Raw genomic sequence first — 25,810 nt, 5'->3', positions numbered from 1 at the left:
CTCCAGTAAAAAGTAGTCATAAATACACTAGAGGGGCTGTCCCAAATAAGAATCACTTCAAATGGTTTATATCATCTAATTATGTAGGGTACATTTACTTTTTTGCTACCCTTGTATACAGTTTATTTTTATTTATTTTTTTAATTTTTTGTGTGTGTGAGTGAGTAAGCTGGGTTAGGCTAAACCATAGTGGTGTTCATTAATGATTAATGAATGATAAAAAAAATACAATCTGACGACTCTTTCCTGCTCTGCCCATGGATACATTGTCTAAGAGGGAAAGGAAAGGTCGGACAGATCGTTGATATGAAGTGTAACAGATCTTGTTTGGATGCTTAAGCATTCTCTGGGCAAGTAAAGTCCCCGGGGGAATGATTTTGAAACCCTGGTAAAGCCAAAAAAAGTCTATTTGGATGCAAAGTTAACCGGGAGAAAGAAAGAGTAGGCGAGGGAAGGGAAGGATTACCCATGAAATTTCTTCCTTTTAGGTTATTTCGTATGGAAAGATATGTGATGCCATGTCACCAGACATGCAATTATTACACATGTTTCTTGTCTGGTAGTCTTCAGGGATTTCGATGCTACATCGGCAACCAAACATCATAAAGTTGAGGAAAAGTGACTTTTTTTGCTTGGAAATTGCCTGAGTATGACTTGCATGTGGCATCCAAACGGAGCTTAGGGGGTGCAATTTGGGTCATGCCGAATGGGGCTACAAGGTTTACCACCACAAGGACAAGCAATAAATGCTACGAGGTTCGCCAGAATTCATCATTCTGTTGCTTCGGCTCATGCTCTGAGGCTGGTCCATATCAAGTTGTTGCTCCTTGCCCTTGGAACTTTATAATTCCTTTCCTTCACGAGTATTTCCAAATCTCAAGAATCATCAAATAGCGAACCTCCAATAACTCCCAATGGATGGAATCCTAAGAGGAATCGGAATTCCAATAAGCCTAAATGACAAGGTGGGAGATGAGTTTCTTCCTGGCGTGAGGGTTAAAACAACAATAGACCCTGCGACTTAAAACATATCCAACAAAACCAGATTGATCTAAAAAACCCCACTATAATACAATCAGAGAGTGATTCTCTAAGCAACATCATCTTAGAACCTAACTTTTCACTTGACTGTTCAAGCCTGGATAGTGAACTGGGTCACATTTCATATTGGCTAAAAGCGAAAGGCCCCTTGCCTATATCTGCAATAGCTATGCATAATTCCTCACAAATAATATTTTGATGCAGTAGTAGCACACTTTGGGGCCAAGTCTCTTGAAGGAAGCATGGCCTACCTTCCTTCAATACATATGGCCCGAAATTCAGTACACATCCCTAATCTATCATATTTTACATAACCAAATAGTACTGCAGAGTGCCAGAGAAGCACCTGCCTTCAAATTGCTCTATGTAAATATGGGAAGACAATCACGAACACTCGAAACCTCGGCGTAGATCCGAAAAACAATCCCTTCACACCATCTCCATTCCATGCCCTACCATGTGCCTTAGAGAGCGCGTCTATTTGATGGGTCCCAAGAAAGTTGCACCCCCACATGGGCAGAACAGAGAGCATCTACTCAAGTAAACCGTTGATCCAGTGGGCCCAGTTGTAAACTATGAGTAGCAGCCCAGTTGATCAGATGAATCCTAAGTTTTTTCTCTTTGAATTTCACACATATCCTGTCTATACTATACAGAAATACAAAAAAAAATAAAAAAATTACACATTTTTTCAAACTATACTAAATTGACTCCCACTTACCGTCTCACATTATTTGAGGACCCAAGTGAACTTCTGCAATTTTCTCTGTATATTAGTGGACATAACTCAAACCTCATAAATGGCCAAAATACCCTTTGATCGTCAGTGATCATTTATGAAATCAGGTGGTGTGGTTTCAGTCATTTATAATTACCTTGAAAACTGAAAGTACATATTATCAAAGAGACTGAACGTTGGATTGCCAAAACTTTTCCAACCGCGGCTCAGTTATGTCCACAGTTTCTTCATCATGTGCGCGCCAACTCCTAGCTCTCGACGTTAAAAGAATCAGTCTCTCTATATACTCACCTGATAAAACTGTGTTATCTGCGTCTGTTCTGCCATCCATGCATAGATTACGGTCGACCATCAATGGCAATGAGCACCGATTGGGCCATCTCTCAGACACAGCACGCCTCATCTCCGAATTATCAGCTGGTCGGTAAGAATTCTCTACGTCTTCCACACACTTCATACTCTGACACGACGCGCTCTGCACAGCACGCTCAATAAATCCATGAATACATATCAGTCTCAGGGCACATGCAGTAATTTTAAATGCAGTCGAGGGTGTATATGTAAGGGATAGAACGCTGGTAATTATTATAATGACACAGCAGTATTTAAAAACTTAGAGACTCATGCGAATTATTGATCGACACAGTCAATTTTTCATTAACTCGGGAGTAAGTCAAAGGACTTTTGTGATGACGAAAAAATCCGAACTATGTGTGCAAGTTAAGGCATTTATGGCTTAAAAAAGCAACACGTGCTTGGTACAGGAAGATTGCATAGTTCTTGGTGTTCAGTAGGTACACCGTAGCACCGGTGGATTCTAGCTTGTTTGTGAAGAAGATAGGAGGACATGCGGCTATTGTCCCTGTTTTCGTTGATGATCTCATCATCATGGGAGATGCCGTCGGAGAAATCAAAGCCATCCCTAAATATTTTACCATAAGATTTGAGATGCCGGAGATTGGGGAGCTCAACCACTTCCTTGGTTTGGAGGTAATCTATAGATTCAAGAGTTTGTTCTTGTGCCAGATAGCAGAAGTTCGGGATGACCAACTGTAAGTCGATCTCTGCTCCAGTAGCAGTGAATGAAAGGCTATGGAAAGATGGGGAGCGTTTGAAGGATACTAGAATGCATCGGCAACTAGTTGGGAGTCTTATATATTGATCACTTACCCGACGTGAAACAACCCATGCAGTCAGCTGCCGATTCATGGAGAAACCAAGAAAGCCACATCGGGATGCAATTCGTAGAATCTTGCGATATCTTGTAGGCACAATTGATTATGCTGTCCGCAATAACAAAAGGGTTCCATTTGAGATCTATGGTTGTTGTGACGCTAGTTATGCATGTGATCATTCTACATACAGATCAACAACTGGATACATATTCAGTGGTGGTCTTGGTGTAGCAAGTAGTAATCAACTGTTCCGCCATCCACAACTGAAGCAGAGTATCGAGTAGCAATGATGACAGCTCAAGAATGTACATGGTTACTTCAACTGTTGTATGACGTTAGGCAAAATTGTGATTATGCGATTGGATTGTACTGCAACAATGAAAGTGCAATTTGACTTGCTGAGAATCCGTTGTTCCACGCAAAAGCCAAACAAGTCGAAGTTCATCGTTATTACATTCATGATAAGGTTTTGTGTGATGAAATTTCACCAACACCGGTTGAAACTAATGCGCAGATCGCGGATAATGACGAGGCTACCCATCAGCAAGGTCAGAGAAGAGCTCGATTTGAAGAGCATGAGTTGCTGCTGAGGGGGAGAATTGTGAAAATCATCATCACTGACTATTTAGTTACTAACTTTTTATTAGCTACTTAAGTGTTTTAGAGTGTTTGTTTTATGGTTAGCATAGAACCAATTAGATAGCTAATAGGGAGAGTTTGAGATTATCTATAATTCCTAGCTTAGCAAGAGAGTTAGATAGCATATAAATAGGTGTTTTGGATTTATCTAATAGGTAGCTTTTGGTCGTGGTTATCCAATACCAATGAAATCACTTGATGATGTAGAAAAAAGGGAAAGTGGGCATGTAAACTCATTAGCAGAAGAGTACAATTTACTTTCTTTTCTTTTTTTTTCTTTTTTTTTTGAAAAGTGTCCATTCTCATCGTTTTTTTTTTTTTTGGTTTTGCAAAGCAATATCTTTCTCTCTCCATTATTCCTCTTGTACTTTGAAAATTTCTTCATCCAAGATTACCTTCATGTAAGATTGCATCCTCAAAATCATACTTCACCTTCCAACCGACATGAAAAGAATAAGCTTTAAAAATTATTACCCCCCCCCCCCCCCCAACACACACACACACACACACACACACACACACACACACACACACACACACACACACAGCTAGAAATGGTCTTATAGAAATGGTTGAAGTCCGATTCGGTCAATTTTTCAGTGCCTTGCCTGATAAAGCTATGGAAATCAGCTTCTTGTTTAGAGACTCGAATTAAAAATTTTGGAACATTGGTGGATTCTAAATGTTAAATGGGTTGTAATTGTTCTGAAAATAGATGTAAGCGATTTCAATGCAATAGTAATAAATAAGGCAGTTGCTCGGATCCTTCAAGACCCTGAAGTATCTGATAAAGATAATTATATCGGATGCTTCAACGCAATGACAGGTCGACCAAATTTAGAGTGCCCTTGTACCTTATCTTTTCCATGTCACTACTGGCATGCAACAGATATATCGTCTTCCAGGTAGTGAATACATGGTGTTTTTTTTTTCATGACCTTATAACATGCATACTATTTCCTACAAATTCACATATTGACTAAACTACATTCAAGCAACCTGAAATTAAGAACTAATAAGTAAATAAGCAACACTTTGTAGCAAAAAATAATCTGTATCTAACTGTGCAATACTTAACAATAACTTGAGAATGCAAACCCTAGCTCAAAATTGACACAAGACTTTGTCAACCTCCAAGTAAAAAAGCCAGACCCAACTGTTTGTAAAAGGTCAGACAAGCCAAGGATCAAGTTTCCATTACTTGAGTCACTTAGCAATACTTAAACTGCCAATAACTTGAGAATGCAAAGAGAATCAAGAAACAGAAAGAAAATAAAGATGTTAGATGTGTATATGTGCCTAAGGGCATAGTGGTAATTGTACTCTAGCTGTCTTTTATATAAATACAAAAGTGAGGGGGAGCTATGCTCTAAATCACTCTCTTTCTCTCTTTCCCTTCTCTTCTCTAATTCTCAACATGGTATCGAAGCCCTCTCCCAAAACCCTAACCTAAACCCTCTTTCTCACCACCCCCCGCCGGCTTCCCCTCCCTTTCTTCACCCCCTCTCGCCCCACCCCCTGCTACTCCACACACCCCCTCGCTACTCCTGCCCATCTCGCCACTCCCCTGCTACACCTCCTCTCGCCCCACCCCCTGCTACTCCACACACCCCCTCACTACTCCCACCCTCTCGCCCCACCCCCTGCTACTCCCACCCACCCACCCACCCCGCCCCATCCCGCCGGCCTCCCTGCTTCCCCACCAGCTCCCCGCCAATCCCCGAACCCTTAAAAACCCTCCTCCTCCTTTTTTCTTTCCCCTAACCTCTATCCCTTTCTTATTCATTCCCCTTCCATCCCTCTAAACCCCTAAAACCCCTCTCATTGACTCATCCTTCCTCTATTTCCCTCCTTAATACTCTACCCTTAAACCTCTAAACCCCTTCTCTCTTTTCATCATCCTTTTCTCGCCCTAATGGCATAATTTCTATTGGATATCCTTTTATTTGTCGTCGTGGCTCTGATTTTGTCTCCTAGCCTACCTTCTTGCTATGGCTAGTGCATCTCTCTCTCATTTTGTTACTCCTCTCCATCGAAGCCGAGGTCTCATTGCCGAACCCGTCCTATGATTTGGTTTTTTGCCTCCCTCTCTTGTTATCCTCTGTCGTGGTGGTTGTGAGTCCTCTTCTTTCTTTGTCTCTATGGATCCTCCTGTTAGCTCGCCTGCTCCTGTCAGTTTGACTCCTCCATCCTCGAGTTATTCTCCTTCCAGTTACTCTCCTACTATGGAGCACTCTTATCCACAGATGACTTTCGAAAAGCTTGACAGGTCCATTTATCTTAGTTGGAGTATGGCCGTTGAGACCTACCTCCTCGCTCTAGGTAAGGTCGACCCCATTGAGCGGGATCCTCCGTCCCCTTTTGATGCATCCTTTGACCGATGGCGACAGGATGATGCCCTGATTCGCACCCTTCTTTGGCAAGCATGACTCCTCAGGTGGATCACACCATGATGACCCTGTCAACTTCCAAGGCCATCTAGGATCATGCCTCTGTTTTGTATTCTGGGGTTGATAACCTCACTTGAATTTGCACTACCTACTCCTAGTAGATATGCCTTCAGTGCGGTGATACCCTTCTCTCTTGTCGTTTTGTCTCTCTATACCAGCAGATTGATGCCTTCATGCCCCTCACTATTGATTTAGCTGTTCTCACCCAGTAACAAGAGTAGCTCTATGTTATTCATTTTCTAGATACCTTGGGCCCGGACTTTCTGCACTTTAGACATCAGATTACTGTCTCGAGGTCTTTCACCTCTCTCACGGAGGTCTATTCACGTGCTCAGCAGTGCCTCTCGGGCAACTCCTACACTCTTCTCACTATTGACGGCTTCACACCTGCCACCTGTGATGGTGGTGATTGCTCTGGCAGTGGAAGTGGTTCCTTTGCTCGTGCTAGGGGCCGCAGAGGCCATGGTGTTGGTGGCTGTGGTCGGCCGTACTGTACTCATTGTCAGAGGGCCATCATATTGAGACTTATTTTGATCTCCATCTAGAGCTTCGTGCATCCCGCTCTGCTCATCTCACCGCCGCTGACATCCCTGATGCCCCGACCATTCCAGCAGCACTAGCACATGGTGATACTTTCACTCTCTACAGTGCAGACTATGAGGAGTTTAAGCATCTCCGCTTGAGCAGCCGGCTACCTACTGCAAGTTTTGCACAGCCAGGTAGTTCACCAGCTTCTCTCCTTACTAGCTCCAGCTCCTGGATTATTGATTCGGGGGCCTTCAATCACCTAGCTAGTAATTCCACTTGCCTAAGTTCCTTTCTACCATTTCATTCCGCATCTCATTCTGTCACATTAGCCAATGGGACCACTACTTCCATCTCTGGCACTGGTACTCTTTCCATCTTATTGTGTGTTCCAAGATCTCTCGACTGGGAGGACGATTGGCTGGGGCCGTGAGGTGGATGGACTCTATCGCCTGGACCATGATTCGCCTAGTACTATTTTACACAGCTTTGTCGACTCGTACTTGTGGCATTGTCGTCTCAATCACCCCTCTATCCAGAAGCTTCGATAGACATCTACTGTGTCCTCTCATGTTCAGTCTTTTCATTGCGAGTCCTGTGAACTTGGGACGCACCATCGTGTCTTTTGCCTCTAGATTTATTAGTAGTATCGCATCCTTTTGATTTAGTGCACTCAAATGTATAGGGTCCTTCGAGGACTATGTCTCTTTCTGGCTACAGATATTTATAATTTTTGTGGATGATTTCTCTCGTGTGACTTGGTTGTTTTTACTTAAAGACCGCTCTCAAGTCTTTAATGTGTTTCACACTTTTTATGCTGAGATAACTAACTAATATAATTGCACTCATAAATGTTAGCGCACTCACAATGCTCGAGAGTACTTCTCTATTGATTTTCGAGATTTTTTATCCACCCATGGCATTGTTCATCAGTCCTCTTGCTTACTTAAAGACCGTTCTCAAGTCTTTAATGCGTTTCACACCTTTTATGCTGAGATTACTAACCAATATAATTGCACTCATAAATGTTAGCGCACTCACAATGCTCGAGAGTACTTCTCTATTGATTTTTGAGATTTTTTATCCACCCATGGCATTGTTCATCAGTCCTCTTGCGCTTACACCTCTCAGCAAAATGGTGTAGCCAAGAGGAAACTCCGATAACTTCTTGACATCACCCGCACTCTCCTCTTCCAAATGCGAGTTCTCAAATCTTATTTGGGTGATACAGTTCTTGCAGTCTGCCTCCTGGCTAATCACCTACGCTCTTTAGTATTGGATGGCTCCTCTCCTTACTCGATTCTCCATCCTGAGGGGGATCCCTTTCCTCTCATCCCACGGGTCTTTGGGTGTGTTTATATCGTACACAACCTCTCATTCGACCCGGATAAATTGGATCCTCGAGCAGAGAGGTGTGTCTTTATGGGCTACTCTAGTACCTAGAAGGGCTATCGCTGTTATAGCCCTTGGCTGAGACGCATGTTTGTTTCCACTGATGTTACCTTTTTTGAGTCGGTTTCCTTCTTCACTGCTCCTGCTGAGAGCACCCCTCTTCAAGCTAATCCTGCAATTCCCCTTCCTCTTCATGGTGTTCCTGATCATATTGATTCCCCTTCTTCCTTGAGTCGGTTTCCTTCTTTACTGCTCCTGCTGAGAGCACCCCTCTTCAAGCTAATCCTGCAATTCCCCTTCCTCTTCATGGTGATCTTGATCATATTGATTCCCCTTCTTCCTTGAGTCCTACTGCTTTTCCTCCTCCTTTACTTGCTCCAAAGGTCTTTCACCGTTGTGTGAGACCCGATGTTCATCACCTTACACCTGAGGCGACGCCCTCTAAGTCGGTTTCCTTCTTTACTGCTCCTGCTGAGAGCACCCCTCTTCAAGCTAATCCTGCAATTCCCCTTCCTCTTCATGGTGTTCCTGATCATATTGATTCCCCTTCTTCCTTGAGTCATATTGCTCCTCCTCCTCCTTTACTTGCTCCAAAGGTCTATCACCGTTGTGTGAGACCCGATGTTCATCATCTTACACCTGAGGCGACGCCCTCTAAGCCAGAGATACCAGCCTCTGCATCTCGAGTACCTCTTTTACCCCCCCCCCCCCCCCCCCCCCCCTTTTAGTGATTCTGTCAATTCCCAGATTGCATTGCAGACTCGGTCTCGTACGACCGCTCACCCTATTTCTTCTGTTGTTTACTATGACCATCTCACCCCTATGTTTCGAAGTTTTGTCTCGTCTTTGTCTTATGTTTCTTTGTCCAGGTCTGTACCTGAGGCTCTTGTTCAGCTGGCGTGTTGCTATGGAGACTGAGATGGCCGCTCTTCAAGCCAATCACACTTGGGATTTGGTTCCTCTTCCTCCTGGGGCTCAGACAGTTGGTTGTCGTTGGGTTTTTGCCATTAAATATTTACCAGATGGAATGGTTGAGCGCCTTAAGGCGTGCCTAATTGCCAAGGGTTACAATCAAACATTTGAGGTTGATTACACATAGACTTTCTCTCCAGTTGCCAAAATTCCTTCCGTCAGAGTGTTTATCTCCATGAAGGCGAGCCTTGGCGCAACAGTAAGGTTGCTCCATTGTGACCTAGTGGTCACAGATTCGAGTCACGGAAACAGCCTTTCTGCAAAGCAAGGGTAAGGCTGCCTACATCTAGCCCTCCCCAGACCCCATAATGGCGGGAGCCTCGTGCACTGGGCTACCCTTTAGAGTGTTTATCTCCCTCGTTGTCAACTGAGGATGGCCCCTATATCAGCTTGATGTTAAGAATGCCTTTCTCCATGGCGACTTGACTGAGGAGGTTTATATGGAGCAACCTCCTAAGTATGTTGCTCAGGAGGAGATGTCCTCCTCGGTGTGCAGACTTAGCAAGTCTTTATATGAGCTCAAACAATCTCCTAGAGGTTTGGGCGATTCAGTGATGTTATCATGCTATTCGGCATGAAGCAATATGCAGTTGATCACTCTGTTTTTAGTCGCCGTTCTGATGCTGGGAATGTCCTTCTCATAGTCTATGTGGATGACATTATCATTTCAGGCAGTGATACAGCTGGAATATAGAGGTTGAAGGCCTTCCTACAGAAAGAATTTTCCACAAAATATCCTGGGTGCCTAAGATACTTTCTGGGGACTGAGGTAGCTTATTCTGGTAGTAGCCTCTCCCTCTCTCAGAGGAAGTATGGACTAGATATGTTGGATGAGACTGGTTCTCTGGGGGATGAAACCAGCTGGTGTTCCCATGGACCCAAATACAAAGCTGCTTTCAGACGAGGGAGATTTGATGGATGACCCTGGCAGATACTGTCGGCTAGTTGGGAAGCTTATTTATCTCACTGTTACTCGCCCAGATATCTCAAATGCAGTTACGGTAGTTAGCCAGTTTATGAGTGCTCCACGTACCTCTCACTGGGCAGCAGTAGTTCAGATTCTTTTCTATTTGAAGGGGGTGCCAGAGAAAGGCCTACAATTCAAGAAGCATAGGCATGCAAGATTGGAAAGATTTTGTGAAGCAGATTGGACAGGATCTCAGGATCTCCAGCAAATAGGAGATCCATCACTAGCTATTGTACTTTTGTTGAGGGTAATTTAGTGTCGTGCAAAAGTAAGAAATAGGATACAGTCTCCAAGTCAAGCGCAGAAGCAGAATATCGATGCATGTCACATACGAGTGGAGAGCTCACTTTGGTTACGCTCTCTCCTATCGGAGATTGGGTTCTCTTCCACTTCTCAAGCCCAGCTTTACTATGACAATAAGACGGTTATTCACATTGCTACCAATCCTGTCTTCCATGAGAGAACCAAGCACATAGAAGTTGACTGTCATTTCATTCGCCAGAGAAAACAAAAGGGTGAGATACACATTTCCTTCACTTGGTCAGTGGATCAGCTAGATGATGCTTTTACCAAATCTTTGAGTAAAGCCAAGCTAAATGACATTTGTAACATGCGAGGAATGTATAATGTCTACATTCCAGCTTGAGGGGGAGTGTTATGCCTAAGGGCATAGTGTTCATTGTACTCTAGTTCTCTTTTATATAAATACATAAGCGAGGGGGAGCAATGCTCTAACTCACTCTCTTTCTCTCTTTCCCTTCTCTTTTCTAACTCTCAACAAAAGAGATAATGCATCTGTTGTGAAATGGAAACTGTAAGAATTACAACATAATTCAACCCTAATAAATAATTTACAGGACAGAAATCTTAATTTTCTTATACATATTACAGAGGTCAGAACATTTAAAAAAAGCTTGAATTGACATTAAGAACCTGTGTGATCGTCCAAAACAAGCTACTGAACAATCAGAAATCTTAGTTTTCTTATACATAATCCAGAGGTCAGAACATTTAAAAAGCCTTGAATTGACATTAGGAACGTGTGTGATCGTCCAAAACAAGCTACTGAGCAATTACAGTATCAACAAATTGCCAAAGATCTTGTTTTCATGTAAAAACAACATTGAAAATAAACAAAAAAGTAACAGCTGATAGTTCCATGTTATTATTACTTATTATTTATTGTCATCATCATTTGTAATAACTATTAACAGTCTATTGAGCGCGGGATTTGAACAGTGGCAGGGAATAATAAAAGAAGTAACAAGAATATGAAAGAAAGGGAGAAGTTGCATAAATAACATCTACCTAAAAGGTTCGAATGTATAATTACCTGAAAGAAATTTATAGGAAAATTTCCCCGTCTAGATTTATCTGGTGTAATGGTGGAAAGGACCTGAACAATTTCGCTCATCGTCGGTCGGGGCTCGGGATCCAACTGTAGGCACTCTCTAGCCAAGTGAGCCATTATCAACATCTCTTCTTTTGGGAAGTCACCTTTTAGAAGCGGGTCAGCTAACTCTGACACCACCCACTTCCTATCATGCAAGTGAGGGGTTGCCTATAAGAGAACATTACAAGGAAATTAGTAATGCCACCAAACCAAGTTGACTTGGCCAACTTCTAGGCCAATCAGCGAGTTCTTAAAAAATTAGAAGGAATAACTATTGTGGATAAGATAAAGACAACAAAGTTCCCCTGAACATTTTTTTTTTAATTTCCAACAGCAAACAATATATAATATCTTACCCATATCACAAGGCTTTCCTCGCCCTTTTTAGATCCTTTACAGATGGGTTGGCGACCACTGATCAACTCCAGAAGAACTACACCGAAACTGAAAACATCTGACTTCAACGAGGCCTTTCCAACAATAGCATATTCTGGTGCAAAATATCCAAATGTTCCTAGCATTCTTGCTGGAGAGTTGGAGCAACTAGGAAGACCATCCGTCGCTAGACATTTAGCCATACCGAGATCAGTTATCTGCGCATGAGAAAAGTGAATAATAGAAGGTGTTTAGCCATACCAAGATAAGTTATCTGTGTATAAGAAAAGTGAATTATAGAAAAGCCATGGGAGTGAATCAATTAAATGCACGTGTAGTTAAGCGAAATGTTAAAAGTCTTTCAGTTTCCAAGTTGGACTTGGACAAGTCAATGGAAACCTAGGCAAGATGCAAAAAATATTGATGGAAGTGTCCAAATTGACTCCACATTTTTCAACCAAGTCAGCGACATTTCTATTTACGAGTAAATAAACAACTGATCTGATTTTCCATAAGCGTGGAGTTTGAACTTGCTTCATGGAGCCCAACCAAATCTATGATGTCCAGATACAGAGAGGTATCCAATATAGTAAAGGCTTCACTAAAGGGATCCTAATAACCACTGTTGAATAATGTAAGCGTAGTTTAGGCATTAGTTGTAGGATAAAGGGTATTATTGTCCTTGTACATTGGATGCCCTATTTGGGCCTATATATACATCATTTACATGAGGAGCTCCCTATTGGAGACTCTCCATATCTCTACTCCTCTCTTCTAACCCTAATCTCATTTCTAACATGGTATCAGAGCCAATAGGCTGATCTTCAAGAAGGAAAGAAGACGAGTCTATCTCCCTCCACGCCATTTCCTCTCTCTCTCTCTCTCTCTCTCTCGCGATAAAATCTCTCGTATTTTTTGTTTCCCCTCTTTGTTTGAGAGAAATCTCTCCCGTAACCCTCTTTCTTATGTTTTAGTTTTGTTTTTTTCCTACAATATCTCTGATCTCTAAATCTCTCATGTTAGTCTCTATCTTTTTCTCTTATTTTGGAGTTGCCGTAAACTCCATAGCCTTTGTTCGAAAATATCTCCTCCCAAAACCCCTAAAATCTCTAAAACCTTATTTTTCTCTCCCTAGATTCTCTCTTTCACGCAAACCCTTCTCTCTTTCTCAGGAAATCTCAAAAAATCTCTCGTATTTACTCTCTCTCTCTCTCTCTCTCTCTCATTTGAGTTGTCGTATGGAGTATTGTCTTCTTGTCCTTCATCCTCATCTTTGTTTTTCTCCCTCTATATTTATTATGTTTCATGTCTTTTGTCTTCCTCTCCAAGGTGCCTACCAAGTACTCGGTGAAATGTCTGAAAGAGAATTAGTGCCTTGGACGTCTTCTTTTTCGTTTCAAGTTAAGGACCTTGGGCTTCAACTTGAGAGTGAGTGTTGTCTAGTGTTGTCATCTCTTTCTTTACACTGTCTAGTGTTGTCTTTTGTGTCTTCTTCGTCTATGTCTTTTGTGTCGATGTCAAAGGCACGCACCAAGTGTTTGATAAAATGTCTAAGAGAGGTGTAGTGCCGCCTTATTTGTCTTCGTTTCTTTGTCTTTTTCAAGGTGCACACCAAGTGTTCGATGAAATGTCCGAGAGAGGTGTGGTGCCTCAATTATCTTTGTTTTTATTGCAAGTTGAAGGTATTCGACCTTCAATTTGAGGGGAAGTGTTGTCATGTTTTTCTTGGAGTTATTCCTTTCTATCGATGTTGTCTTTTTCCTCATATTGTCTTCTTGGGGAGTGTTGTCATGTTGTGTTGTCTTTTCTTGAGGGAGATTGCTATCGTCTTCTCTTTAGGTTATTTGTTCGTCCCCTTGGTGATTATTATCGTATTTCTTGTTTTCATGTCTCTTCGTATTGTCCGACTTTATGCCTTATCTTTTCGTTGGTCTTGATATTGTCCTCCTTGTCTTGTCATCTCCGGGCTCATGTAGTTTCGCCCGAGGGGGAGTGTTGTTGCGCTCCCTAATTAGCCTTTGTCTTCTCGGCTTTATGCCTTATCCCCTCTCTTTTCCGGGCGATGTCTTCCATATCCATCATTGGTCAACTCCTTTTCAGGAGATGATGTTCATGCCGTCGACCTTGTCTCTAGACGATGGTTTCTCCATCATTGGTTGGTTATCTTCTCCCTCCTTTTCTGGGCGATGGCTTCCATATCCATCGTTGGTCGGCTTTCTTACAGGCAACGGTCTTTTCCCATTAATCTATCTTTTCCAGGAGATGGTTTCCCCATCGTTGGTCTGCTCTTTTCAGGTGACAATGTTCATGCTGTCGACCTAGTCTCCAGACGATGGTGTCCCATCGTTGGTTGGTTATCTTTTCCCTCCTTTTCTTCTTGTCTTCAGCCAACGATGTTCATGCCGTCAACCTTGTCGCCAGACGATTGTTTCCCCATCGTTGGTTGATTATTTTTTCTATCTCTTCTTCTCTTCAGGCGACAGTTCCACATCGACCTTGTCTCCGATGGTTTCCCCATCGTTGGTTATCTTCTATTAGCGTGCTGATGCCTAGCTGGTGTTCTTGCTCGTGGTGCTTCGCCATTGCTCATGTGTGCACCTTTGGTGTGCCTTTTTGGCTCGATGGATCGTTGCTATTCTCCTGCCGAGGTACACGGTTCAATCCTTTGTATTTCCAAACTTATTTGCCGGGTTCCCATTCAAGAGGAGACCCGGTTGTGACTGCTTTCGTTGTAGTGCTACTTCAGGGTAGTTGTTCCTTTTTGGTGGCCGCTGATCTCGACGACCGTACTCTCATAGTGGTCGTTATCTCTTGTTATGCTTTCCTTATGTATTCACCACACCAGCTTGAGGAGTGTTATACCAAGCTGGATGTGTGTATGAGATCATGTACTTTTTGTTATTTTTAGTTGTTTGTTGTAGTTTTCTTTGTACTAAGCCGGAGTTCCATAGCATATACATTTCAGCTTGAGGGGGAGTGTTGAATAATGTAAGGGTAGTTTAGGCATTAGTTGTAGGATAGAGGGTATTATTTTCATTGTACATTGGATGCCCTATTTGGGCCTATATATACATCATTTACATGAGGAGCTCCCCTAGTGGAGACTCTCCATATCTCTACTCCTCTTCTTCTTCCTCTCTTCTAACCCTAATCTCATTTCTAACAACCACCAAAGACCTCAGGGAAACAGTAACACAAGGATCCAATATGGTCTTGTTGAATACAAAAAAGGATTATTAAAACATAAAAAATGAAGACACATTTCCAATATTAATTTTTAAATTTTCTATCATTGAGTCCAATTTCAAAGTTTAATATAACAAATGATAACAGAAAATGTTGAAGAAATAATTAAAGTAAATGACCAACATGAAATTAAACATTATGGCATCTAACTGAACATTCTATGTTGAATATGTAGTTTCAATTGAATTACATAATAATTTAGTTTTTCAAAAACATTATGGCGTCTAACTGAACTGCAAGTGACTTTTGAGATCACCTGGTAAGAGTGATTTGGTTATTGAGTGAATTGCTGGTTCAAGCAATGAAGGGAACATAAATTGTTGCACTAGTAACATAGTATGTTAAAAACAGCTATAAGCATGATTTAAAGTATCAGCCGATACCGAGACACATCCCCAATATGTTTCAGGTTTTCTAGAGGATGATACAGAAAAAAAAATGTACATATACCACCAGATACACTATTCACCCAAATAAATATTATTGTGTGATAAGGATTGTATTTTTATTTATTCAAAATGTATTAAAACTGATACTCTAAACTATGAGGCTAAATAAGAACCCATGTCCACGAGGTTTTGAGGGGAAAAAAAAGAGACAAGAATCTGACTAAAACATTCTAGGTGAGCATTAAAGGATCCAAAATGTATACTATGAATTGGGACTTATTCTAAAGGTTAAAACAAGTGCTTCAAAATGCATATGTGGGCCAAAACACGGCCAAAGCAAATATCCCCCCATCATATTCAGTTACATCAATGATTTGTTGCCCCATGCAAGCATAGCAACGTATGAGTCATATCCGATGTCTTGGATCATGTGAATCTGATTAAATGCATTTCCTTAAAATATACATTAAAGGGACTAACTAAGAAAATGTATCCTTATTAGTCAAAAAAATCAAACTTTCCTTTCTAAATGAACTTTCCTTTCTAAATGAACCGATAGATCTTAGAAGATAGAAGAGGCGGCACAGTTTTCAACGGGTCAGTTTGGGAGAGTTATAGAGAATGCCTTTAACTGGATGGATCTGGCTTGAGTGGCTTCCAAGGGTTTGATACATCAACACCCTTTCCGATAGCGTGGAACATGAAGCCAGGACTATTCTATATAACCGTAAAAAGTCTTGCAAATACATCAACAGTTGTGAAGTAACTATGCAGAACAAACAAACCTATTCTATAATGTAAAAGGCATGCAATTTATAGATAAGAAAAAAAGTCAGACTACCTTGGTTTTGTTTAAGAACTCAACTGAGTACACAGGAAATCCATCAACTCTAGTTCATTAAGACATGGATCAAGTTAAAATTGTTTCTGTACTCAAAAGATTCGATTTAGTACTAAAAAGGATTGAAATATTGAGCACTCAAATAACTCAATCATTTTATAAAAAATAACCCCACAAAAACAGACTAATTTTAAACTCAGGAAACTTGACCTAACATTCAACACAGTTTCAGAATTGATAGTCAGGTTTTGTGTTTTTAAAGTCTTGCTTGTAATTTATTGGAAAATCTGATATGAGAAATATATAAAAAGTATTCAGGAGTCTTACCTTAGCTCTCCACTTTTCGTCTAGAAGAATGTTGGTGGATTTGACATCTCTATGAAGTATCCTAGGAGCTGCTGCTTCATGGAGATATTCTAAGCCCCTTGCAGCTCCTAGAGCAATGCCAATACGTGTCCCCCATTCTATAGGTTCTTTCCCTTGAGTCCCATCCAGACAATCTCTAAGATTACCATTAGCCATGTATTCGAATACTAGGAGCCTAGCATCATGTTTTCCTTGGAACTCATAGCAGTAACCAAGAAGAGGCACAATGTGACAGTGGTGGAGTCTTGATATCAGTTCAATCTGTGAAACAGAAACAAGGGAAAAAATTTATTAGATAGCTTCTTACATCTGCCCCAATGTCCCAAAAACTTTTGTAAATAAGGAACTGCAAGGTGACAAAACATGATCCTGAACTACAATAATCCCAAGAATCAGTGTTTCTCTCAACAGATTGGTATGTTGTCACCTCGAAAGATGTCAAACCAATTTTTTGAATTTTAAGATATTTTCTCGGAGGGGTACATTTAGAGAAGGCTATTAGGAAAACTTGGTTTGCCTTGTCATCTTTTATTTTTTGGCATTATGGGGAATGATATAATCAGGCACAAAAAAAGTTGGACGCAAGTAAGATCCTCTGTGATTGGCACACTTCAGCAGCCCCCTAGTCATGACACCGGTCATTTAGTTTTCTGTTGATTGGTTGGTTGGTGGGCAGAGTGTGTGTACGCGCACGAGCGTGTGGGTTTGGGGGGGTTCCTTTTAATGTTTTTGGCATCTTATTATTCCATTCCCTTCCTGCTGTCTATCTATTTATTTAGACATAATTTCCATACAACTGTACAGAGCTGCCTTGATGTCAGGTTTCTTCAGATTCTCCTTGTAAAACACCTTTCGTCAGTGTCCGACACTGGTACACAATGTTTCTAACTAGACTATGTAGCTTACAGGTTAGAGGGCAATTCTAAATAATGTGACCTCACTGAAAACATTGTTCACCACTATTTGTAATAACATGGATCAATAAAGTATCAAGAAGCACCAATTTTTTTCAGTACGAATCACATTTTATGTTCAGAAAATTGTTGAATATTGACTGGGTATTTCAGGCACCCAAGTAACTTACAAAGAGACAAGTGTGTTGATTTCAGACATAATACGAAGTGTCAGTCACAGAGAAACAAGGAAAACTACAGTTATATAAAGATATTGAAAAATATTCATATAAATAGTAGCTAATGTGTAAAAAAATAAAAGGGTACAAGATGCAGAAATGCATTCAACTCTAAAATTAGTATATAGAGATCCAGAAAATAAAAATGAATTAAGGTTTCCCCTACAAGCCTAGAGGCAACAAGAGGCAATTTAATCAATCAACATAAAGTAGCTGGATTTGGAAGGAGTACCTCAGTCAAAAACTCAAGCTCTGCATCAGGCCCACCCCGCATCTTTAATCGCTTAACAGCGACAGCTCGTCCATTTTTAAGCTCACCATGGTAAACGTTGCTGCTGCTACCAACCCCTATCAGGTTAGAACTGGAGAATTTATTGGTTGCTTGCTCCAATTCAAAGTAGGAAAATTGAATTAGTGTTCCAGGTATGGTTCCTCTTTTGCTTCTAAACATGAAGGAAGCCTTGTGCATGCATCCTGCCGAGAAGAAGATATACATTTTAGCACTAATTGAAAGTTTAAAAGAAAACTGGTTTAAAAAACCTCCAAATTCTTATTCAAATAAGCAACCATGATTCAGGAATTAATGGACAAAGAAACATATGCAACATATATTTGCACCATGGGCAAAGTCAGACATCATGGATTAATGGAGCACACCTCACGGATGACCATGCATGGGCATATAATCGAGTGTGCAATCATGCATCACAAATATAGTGGTTGTGGCACTTGCCTACGGTGTGAAAATGAGAACGCAGCACTAATGATTTTTTTACTAAAAGAAACTTGTAATCTGGTATGGATAGGCAAACTCAAGGGATTTCCAAACAAACTTCAATGTGCCTTATATTCAAAGTAAAGCTAACATGCTGCTGTTGGCAGTAGCCACAGACACTATCATGTCATCAAAGGGTACAGTCAGTGACACATTCTTGTGAGAATAATTTGTGCTGATAATAATCCCAAAATTTTGTGCCATGGACCCAATCACATCACTAAAGGATATGGCCAGTGACACATCATTGTGAGAATAATTTTAGTGTTGGTAGTAATCCAGGGATATTGTTAAAAGAAGTATTTTCTTTTTGGTGGTTATCTGTAGAAAAATGTTAGAGAAAGCTGGTCTAGAAGGAGTCATCGATGGACCTGATCTTCAACCTAGTGGGTCAAGGTATGATGGAAAACAAAGATCTGAGTCTCAAGATTGAGGGGTGCAAAAATCAGTATATTTAAGATGTCTTTTTCATCATGCTCGATCAAAGGTCTAGAATAACTAGATGAGGGTGTGATGAAGGGCAATAGGCCAGACTTGTGATGGACAACAAGATGAGGGTGGGATCAAGGGCAATAGGCCAGACTTGTGATGGACAACAAGATCCATGGACCTGATCTTCGTACATGTGGCAGTGGGTCCATGGCGCTTTTATAGGACACCCTGAAAATTTCAAGGGTTATATAGGTTTGTGATTAATCATTCAAATGAATAGGAGTTTTTGAAAGTAGAGCTGCCCATTTTCTTGAAGAATACTAAGATACAAGGAACCCAAAAAAACTAGTTAAATTATTTGAAAGAATAAAATAAAAAGACTTTGTCAGGAAAGATAAAGAAACAGTTTTATCTTTAACTCCATCTGACACACTAGACAGATTCAAAGAAAAAGACGCATGTCATCAACACTAAGAGATCACTCGACATTCTCAAATGAAAGTGATTCTTGTGAACCGTAAACTTCTTGAGAACCGTTGATTTATAGAGAAGCAATGGAATCATCTGACGCAGATAAATGGAAAGAAATTGTTGATGAAGAGATAAAGTCTATTATTAAAAAACAAGTAGGGAGTAATTGATGAAAATCCCAAAAGATCGCAGACCTCTATGGTGTAAATGGATATTTAAAAAAAACGAAGAACAGATGAATAGGTAGAGAAATATAAACAAGACTAGTTGCAAAAGGATACACCCGTAAAAGAGGGAATCATTATGAAGAGACATACTTCTCAGTAGCTAAATTCACTCCATTAGAATAATTATGTTTACTGTAGCATATCTGGAGTTGGAACTTTTTAAGATGGATGTCAAAACAAAACATTTCTCAATGGAGAGCTAAGCGAAGAAATATACATGATACAACCTGAAGGATATGAAATTGAAGGTTAAGAAGACGAAGTTTATAAAGTAAAAAGAAATTATTCTGTGGATTAAATGTTCAAAATAATCTTCAAGACAATGGTATAACACCTTTCATCACTTTAATATGTTTAATTAGCAAATTAGCAATGGAGAGAAATAGAGTAGGAGTAGGAGCAGGAGCACAATATGCATGTCTCTTAATTTATTGAGACATCCAGACGTTGTTCCATCAACCCAAAATTGACATATTGCTATCAAACGGCTCAAATTGATGGGTACTCTAAGGAACTGGAAGGTACTACTCATTTAAAATGAAAGACAAATAGGCCTGTTAATGCTGCATTCAAGTGTCCAGTAGCAAGCAATCACTGACAAGTTGGGCAATGCTTTTATGATGTAAAAAGGTCCAGGTAAACATAGGTGTCCCTAGTTTTCCATACTATATCTTTATTATTTACTTTTTTCCATCTCATCTGTTTGTGTTGCATAGTTGCATATTCCTGTGCTACTCTTCACATCCCACCTACATAACAACTGTCTTTCATCCTTTCCTGTGACACGTTAGCAGTGCTGTTGTTTTCCATATCAAGAAAGTGCGTTGGAAAGTTCTGAAATCAGATTCAGCATGTTAATTGCAGCCCACATAAGTGGTTCCTCGCAATTACAGAGTCATATAAGAGATTAAGTCATAAAAACAAGCCAATAACAATTTTGTTCTTGAAACCATTTATTCTAAGGGAAAACCTACAAAATTGTCGAAGTAAATTGGTCAGAGGAAACTTGCCTAGAAGTTGCTAATATCCATAGAGTTAACTGCAAAAACCCTTATTACAAAAAAAAGGAAAAAGGAAAAAGGAAAAGGGTATTGATTTTACCTGTGATTGGGTTGAAGCGGGAATTTATATTAATTTGAAACTCTGGCACTGAACCAGATCTATGGCTTATTAAGTTAGTACCACTATTCCAGCTTGTGTCTTTATCAGATGAAAATACTGGCGTCTGCACAAGACATCTATCCTTCCGACGATAGATATAACACGACACTGAAGAAAGAAGTGCAACAGTTGTAAGCAAAACACAGAGTAAAAGAATGTAAACAACAGGTTTGCTGGAAATGTGCTTTGTTGCAGCTTTTGATGTCCCAGGAGCACCTGTATGAAGGAAATAAACGACACTCAAATAAAGTTCTGACCACATTGACAGGGCAATAAACAATGATTATAGACACTATACAAGAAGAAAAATGTCAAACAATCACCTGGAAGAACATACTCAATCACAAGTGTGTATATAAATATAATATAATATATAGAGGGAATTGATGCTCGAAATCCCCTGTATTGAGTGGCACTCCTCAATTGATTGAACATTATCTGGTTGGCTGTGGATAATTATTTTGAAACAACCTTTAACAGGAACTAGGAAAGTGAAAATGAAGAGGACACTGCCATAATTAATACAAGAGAGCACGCACGCACGCACACGCGCGTGCACACACACACAGTAACAGCAGCATGGTTTTAAATTTCGACCAAAATCCGACCGAAACCGAAATTTCATTTGTCGCCATTTACCAAATTCCGGACCGAAATTTCGATTAAATGCCATTATTTATTTATTTTAAAAAGTGTTACAAAATTTCGGCCGAAATTTCGGGATTTCGGTCCGGAATTTCGAACCAAATTACCAAATTTCGGTTTTCAGTGGGGTCCGAAACGGTTACCGAAACCGAAATTTTAAACCATGAACAGCAGCATACACCTTTTGCATATTTCACAATATCTGCTGCCCGCCCTTACCAGGTACTGAAGATAAGATTCTCAAATAAAATTATGCCTAAGACCCACCGAACATATTATATTGATTTCAAAAGAAGATTATAGTGATATGGCCATCTCAAGTCAAATTATTATGGATAAAAATGTTACCGGATGTGCAGTTGCAGGATGTAAAACAACTGGCATTGTGCATGTCGCCTGGTGTCGCTGGGACTCCCTCAGCACATAGGCATGTCCATTGTTCTCCATTTAGTTCATCTACAGCTTCTTCTGCCATAATAGGCAAATTTAGTTAGTGTTGATCCAATGCCATGATATCATGAAAGAATAAAATGCATTTTTAAATAGCTCAGGGCACTTTCATGCTTAAATGTTAGAAATGACATGCAAAATATAAAGCTATGTATGAAAGGGCACAGAAAAACATAAAGTTGTCATGTCATGGCTATGTATGAAAGGGCACAGATTACAAGTTGGCATAATCTCATTAAAGAAATTCAAAATCAAGGCATCGATGAAAGAATTCCCATATAAGTAAAATCTTGAAAATGATAGCTAAATCTAATAAATGATATGAGGCTTAATGTTACCCACTTTCTGCAGCTGAATTTGTGGGCCAATTTCTATTAGAACAAGTCATGCAACATTATGAGTATTAAACATTACAATTTCCACTATTTTGATTCTTAAATGGCATCCAATTCTGTTATTTATCTCATTTTGTTCTGTCATGGATGTTTTCTATAGACTCATACTGAAGAAAAATATGCACTGGGGTTGCATTCATAAGTATATGCAGGAATGTTAGTTAAAACAATATAGAAACATACAGGATCATAAAATTTCACAAAAGAACAAAGATGGACTTGGTTTTTAACTGCCTAGAAATGTTGAACCTGTACCAATGAGCATTAAAAAACTTCCAAAAGATTGTATTATGATGGAGATATACCAGGCCTGCAAGCACATGCTGTAGAACAGTTAGCTCCAGGAGTATAGCTCTGTGTTCCTAGATTACTAGAAGCACATAAACACGTCCATTTTTCCATACCCGGCCCTTCAAGTAATTCATCTGTCAACAGTGAGGCTAATAAATTAAGATGTACTATCATGAAAATTTAGCTTCAAAAAATTAATGTCAGAAACTAAAAAAAAAATTAGGAGCTACCGAGGAAGCATTGCAAGTGAAGACTTATCACTAATCACATACTTCAACTCTTTTTTGGTAGGTAAGATGGGATTGAACCTCCAAACACTAGGTTGAAGAAGAAATCCTTGACCATTGAGCTAGAGGCTCAATCCCCACACAGTTCAACTTAGGAAAAGGATTTCTATGTTTATCATAAACAAATAACAATTAGGTATATGATAAATGGTTAGACTTTACAGTGACAATGACACATGAAGAGCAGAATTTTCATACTAACCACAAGAAATGGACTGAAACCAGAGGATGGAAATGATGCAACCAAGGGCAATCCTAAGCAGCAGCTTCATTTATATGAGCGTAACTCTAAACCAAAAGCAATAGGTACCTGTTGGATTATATTTGGCAGTTAGATAAAGTGTCGAGTTTTTCCCAAAGAATCTACCTGCATTTTATGTTTAGAAATTTAAAATATTATTGGAAGAAGTAGCTTCATTTAACAGTTACAATTGACGAGCTGACATTTTTAGTATGGAGAGGATAGATGCTCCCCCTTTGTTTTAATAATGGTGCTCCACTCTTTATTTTACACTTTTCTAATCAGCTGTTAATGTTTGTTACAATTCCCAAAAAGCTATCGACAGGGAGTTCCGATCTCAAAACACTTTCTGGTAAAGTGAGAAGGTTTTGATCAGTTAATTGTTGGAAGAATATCATACTTCCTTTCAGCCATTTCAAAAAGCTAAGCGTATGATCAGGAGGCACTTGACGCTAATTTGATAAGGTGGCCACATTACCGTAAGTATAGAACATGTAGGTGTAAAATGGTCCACAACTAACAATTGGGGCCCACCATGAATGGCACATGGTCCCAAAAGGTCAATCGGTCGGATACTAGTCATCTAACCTACTGCCTATAATTGGGTTGTTAAATGAATGTGGCTCACAGTTTACATTCAACAGAATTGAGCAGACGGTAGCAACATCCAACCAGCAAGTTGTTGGACCATGGGCCAACTGCATTGGGGGCCATCATTTGGTAAGGATCAGGTCGAGTCACATGTTTCCACCTTAATAGCATTAAGCACTGCCTAATAACATCCAGTTTAATTCCAACATGGTACAGGTATAACACACTGCTGCTTAGTCTTGCTGAAAGAAAAGCAGACTCTGTCAATTAATTATCTCCAAAAAAGCCTTGAAGCTATTACAGCAAATGCATGATTAGAGACTAATCTAAAGTATTTATACATATCTTCACTTCAGTATGAACAACCATTGATTTAAAATCATGCAAGGCACAATCTGAGGGTCCAATTAAACCTTCATATGCCTCAAGGTCACCTCATAAAATGTGAGTGACGTCAAAGCCGCCAACAGGACAATGCGATGATAACACATAATTCCATCAATGAAACTGAAAGAAGGAAATTCAAAGAGCGAATCGATTATCCCGTGAAGACACATGATCAAAAAGTTGCATATAAGAAAACGGGGAAAAAATACTCGTAATCCTCAAATTCTTCAAGATTGCAACAGATGTCACACTGAACTTCATGTCAGGACAATGATATTAACAGAACTAAAGGCTGTATTTCAGATTTTGGTTGTGCTATGTTTAGCAGCCAAAATCTTAAGCCATTAAATTAGGCTAAATCTTTGGGAAATCAGAACAAAAGGGAGTAATTGGACTGAAAAGGGAACGAAATCATTATAGTTGAACATCACAAACAAGGGCGATGCCACTTGAAGGGAAAGGGGGACAATTGCCCCTCTTAATTTTTTGGAAAAAAAAAATGTACCTTTATTTTTTATACTTACCCCCTTTTTAAAAAAAGATGCCCCCCTTTCCAATCATCCCTAAGATAGAAAATAAGTTTAAAATTTTAATTTTACCATTTTTATCTCCCTTCCTTGAGCAAAATTTACTATAATTTTTGCCCCCTTCTGCAAAATTTCAGATGCAAAATTTCAGATAGAAATTTTTTCTATCTTAATTTTAAGATAGAAAAAAAATTACTATAATTTTTGCCCCCCCCTTTGCAAAATTTCTGGCATCGCCCCTGATCACAAAGAAACCATAAATTTCAGTCCATTTGGATCAAAATACCTGGAATTCATGCTAAATATCTGCAATTCTCAACTGGAAATTCTGAATTTTCAACTACAACATGGATTCATGACTAGCTTTACATTGGTGGGGAAATGCTACCCAGGATTCAAAATAATTATATTCCCAAAGAACACGACATGTTCATCGAGTTTTCAACCAAGATAAAATGAGGGATAGACTTAATGTACAAAAAAAAAACAGCACATCTTTTGTATCATGATCTTGGCTTGTTGAATCTTGGATGCATCATAAATCAGAATGATATTATTTCTACCACATTAATAGAAAATGCATAACATTTGAATTTTAAGACTTTCATTTCACCTTAGAGAAACTAAGACACCAAAAAGGAGAAGCAAAATCGATAAGTGAACGGCCTAAACAAGAAACATGTGGACCAAAATGTCCTCTCCTCACTCAGAAAAGCTAAAAAACACTCAAAAGACCACATTCAAATGACTTCAATATTACAGATTGAATTTCAACAATCACAATACCTGCCAAAAACAAATCTCATTTTCAGACCTGGATCTTTAAAATTCAAACACTGAAGCAAACTACGGAGAGCAAAATACTAACAGGAAAGCCACAGAATTACCATTTTAAAGCAACTCAAATCAATCACTCATACAAGTGGAGTCATAACAAAGCTAATACGAAAAAATATTTTGCAACAAAAAATCAAGATAGACATGAAAGGATTTAAAAATGCTAAAAATCCAAAAACCTTCATTACCGACTTCTCTGAAAGCAACCCTTTGGCAACCTGATAAAGACACACCACCCACGTCAAAGGATTAAATAAAATGGACTGATAAAAACCCAGAATCCCCCTTCTATGCAATCTTGATTTTTCTATCAGTAATTTCTAGAAACCAATATGAACAGATAAAAACCCAGATCCCCCTTGTATGTAATCTTGCTTTTTCTATCAGTATTTTCTATAAGCAGCAAGAAGAAGAGGAGATTTTTCAAATTTCTGAAAGATCTAGTCGGCAA

The 25,810-nt window shown here is 39.6% G+C and overlaps 1 protein-coding gene across 12 annotated transcripts; it reads right to left on the bottom strand.

Annotated features, from left to right (window-relative positions):
* Positions 1-1,215: 1,215 nt before the first annotated feature.
* Positions 1,216-25,810, bottom strand: NCRK (Protein kinase superfamily protein). 12 transcript variants are annotated; one of them, XM_077370903.1, is made up of 11 exons: positions 25,548-25,810; positions 23,646-23,850; positions 22,979-23,086; positions 22,504-22,623; positions 21,702-21,821; positions 20,649-20,924; positions 17,875-18,116; positions 16,472-16,771; positions 11,650-11,886; positions 11,234-11,461; positions 1,633-2,267 (listed from the first exon to the last, which is right to left on the bottom strand). In XM_077370903.1, exons 3-11 carry the CDS (start codon positions 23,046-23,048, stop codon positions 1,941-1,943), a joined length of 1,920 nt encoding a protein of 639 aa, XP_077227018.1. In that variant the 5' UTR covers positions 23,049-23,086; positions 23,646-23,850; positions 25,548-25,810; the 3' UTR covers positions 1,633-1,940. The 12 variants fall into 12 exon arrangements, with proteins under 12 accessions (XP_077227029.1, XP_077227018.1, XP_077227020.1 ...); XM_077370905.1 differs by lacking the exon at positions 25,548-25,810 and adding an exon at positions 25,410-25,515; XM_077370914.1 differs by lacking the exons at positions 1,633-2,267; positions 25,548-25,810 and adding an exon at positions 1,216-1,614 and having other exon boundaries at positions 23,646-23,964.

Source organism: Tasmannia lanceolata, unplaced genomic scaffold (assembly GCF_043159265.1).
Source record: "Tasmannia lanceolata isolate RefF3 unplaced genomic scaffold, GAP_Taslan_0.1 ptg000037l, whole genome shotgun sequence".
Lineage (NCBI taxonomy): Eukaryota > Viridiplantae > Streptophyta > Magnoliopsida > Canellales > Winteraceae > Tasmannia > Tasmannia lanceolata.
This window is presented reverse-complemented; position numbering and strand designations above follow the sequence as displayed.

What these genes read in the sequence shown, in the direction of transcription:
- NCRK (XM_077370908.1), bottom strand. Translation starts at nt 23,048, where the DNA reads ATGAAGCTGCTGCTTAGGATTGCCCTTGGTTGCATCATTTCCATCCTC. An exon ending in ACGAAAAGTGGAGAGCTAAG is followed by an intron (nt 11,887 to 16,471) that starts GTAAGACTCCTG and finishes TCTCATGCGCAG; the next exon opens with ATAACTGATCTCGGTATGGC. An exon ending in AGGAAAGCCTTGTGATATGG is followed by an intron (nt 11,462 to 11,649) that starts GTAAGATATTAT and finishes GTTCTCTTATAG; the next exon opens with GCAACCCCTCACTTGCATGA.